The 401-nt window shown below is 75.3% G+C and overlaps 1 protein-coding gene across 1 annotated transcript in view; it reads right to left on the bottom strand.

The window, feature by feature from the left end:
- The window catches only part of PRDX3 (peroxiredoxin 3), a 5,324-nt gene extending 5,251 nt beyond the window's left edge, over positions 1-73 (bottom strand). Inside the window, exon 1 of the mRNA XM_010564973.1 lies at positions 38-73. Within this exon, the coding sequence (XP_010563275.1) occupies positions 38-73 (36 nt within the window). The remainder of the gene's footprint in view (positions 1-37) is intronic.
- Between the last annotated feature and the right edge of the window lie 328 nt (positions 74-401).

The following is a 401-nucleotide window of genomic DNA, read 5'->3' as shown; positions in this document are numbered from 1 at the left end:
GGGGCGCGGGGGCGGCCGGGGAGGGTCGCTCACTCACCGCGCTCCGCAGGAGCCTTCCCAGCGCGGCCGCCATCTTGAGCGCCTCACAGGCGGGCGGAGCCGGGCGCTGTGAGGGACGGGGCGGCTCCAGGTCCGCCCCCGCCGGGAGGGCCGGCCGGCCGGCCGTATCTCACCTTCCCCCCCGCTCCGGCCGGCCTCCTTCCTCCCGGCAGCGGTTCCGTGAGGGGGACCTGCCCTGGGCTCAGCCTGTGGGCGCCGCCGGTCCCCGTGCTGAGGCGGGGCGGGGGGGGGTTCCCGCTGACGGGACTGACTGTGGGACCTAGTTGTGGTGTGTGCGGGTACAGACCGACACGGAGCGAACAGCGTGGAAACCTCCCAGGCACGCAGACTTTCCACGTGCC

The sequence above is a fragment of the Haliaeetus leucocephalus genome, unplaced genomic scaffold (genome assembly GCF_000737465.1).
Source record: "Haliaeetus leucocephalus isolate CR32 unplaced genomic scaffold, Haliaeetus_leucocephalus-4.0 Scaffold184, whole genome shotgun sequence".
Classification (NCBI taxonomy): Eukaryota; Metazoa; Chordata; class Aves; order Accipitriformes; family Accipitridae; genus Haliaeetus; species Haliaeetus leucocephalus.
Note: the sequence above shows the minus strand (reverse complement) of the source record. Positions and strands in the feature narration are given on the sequence as shown.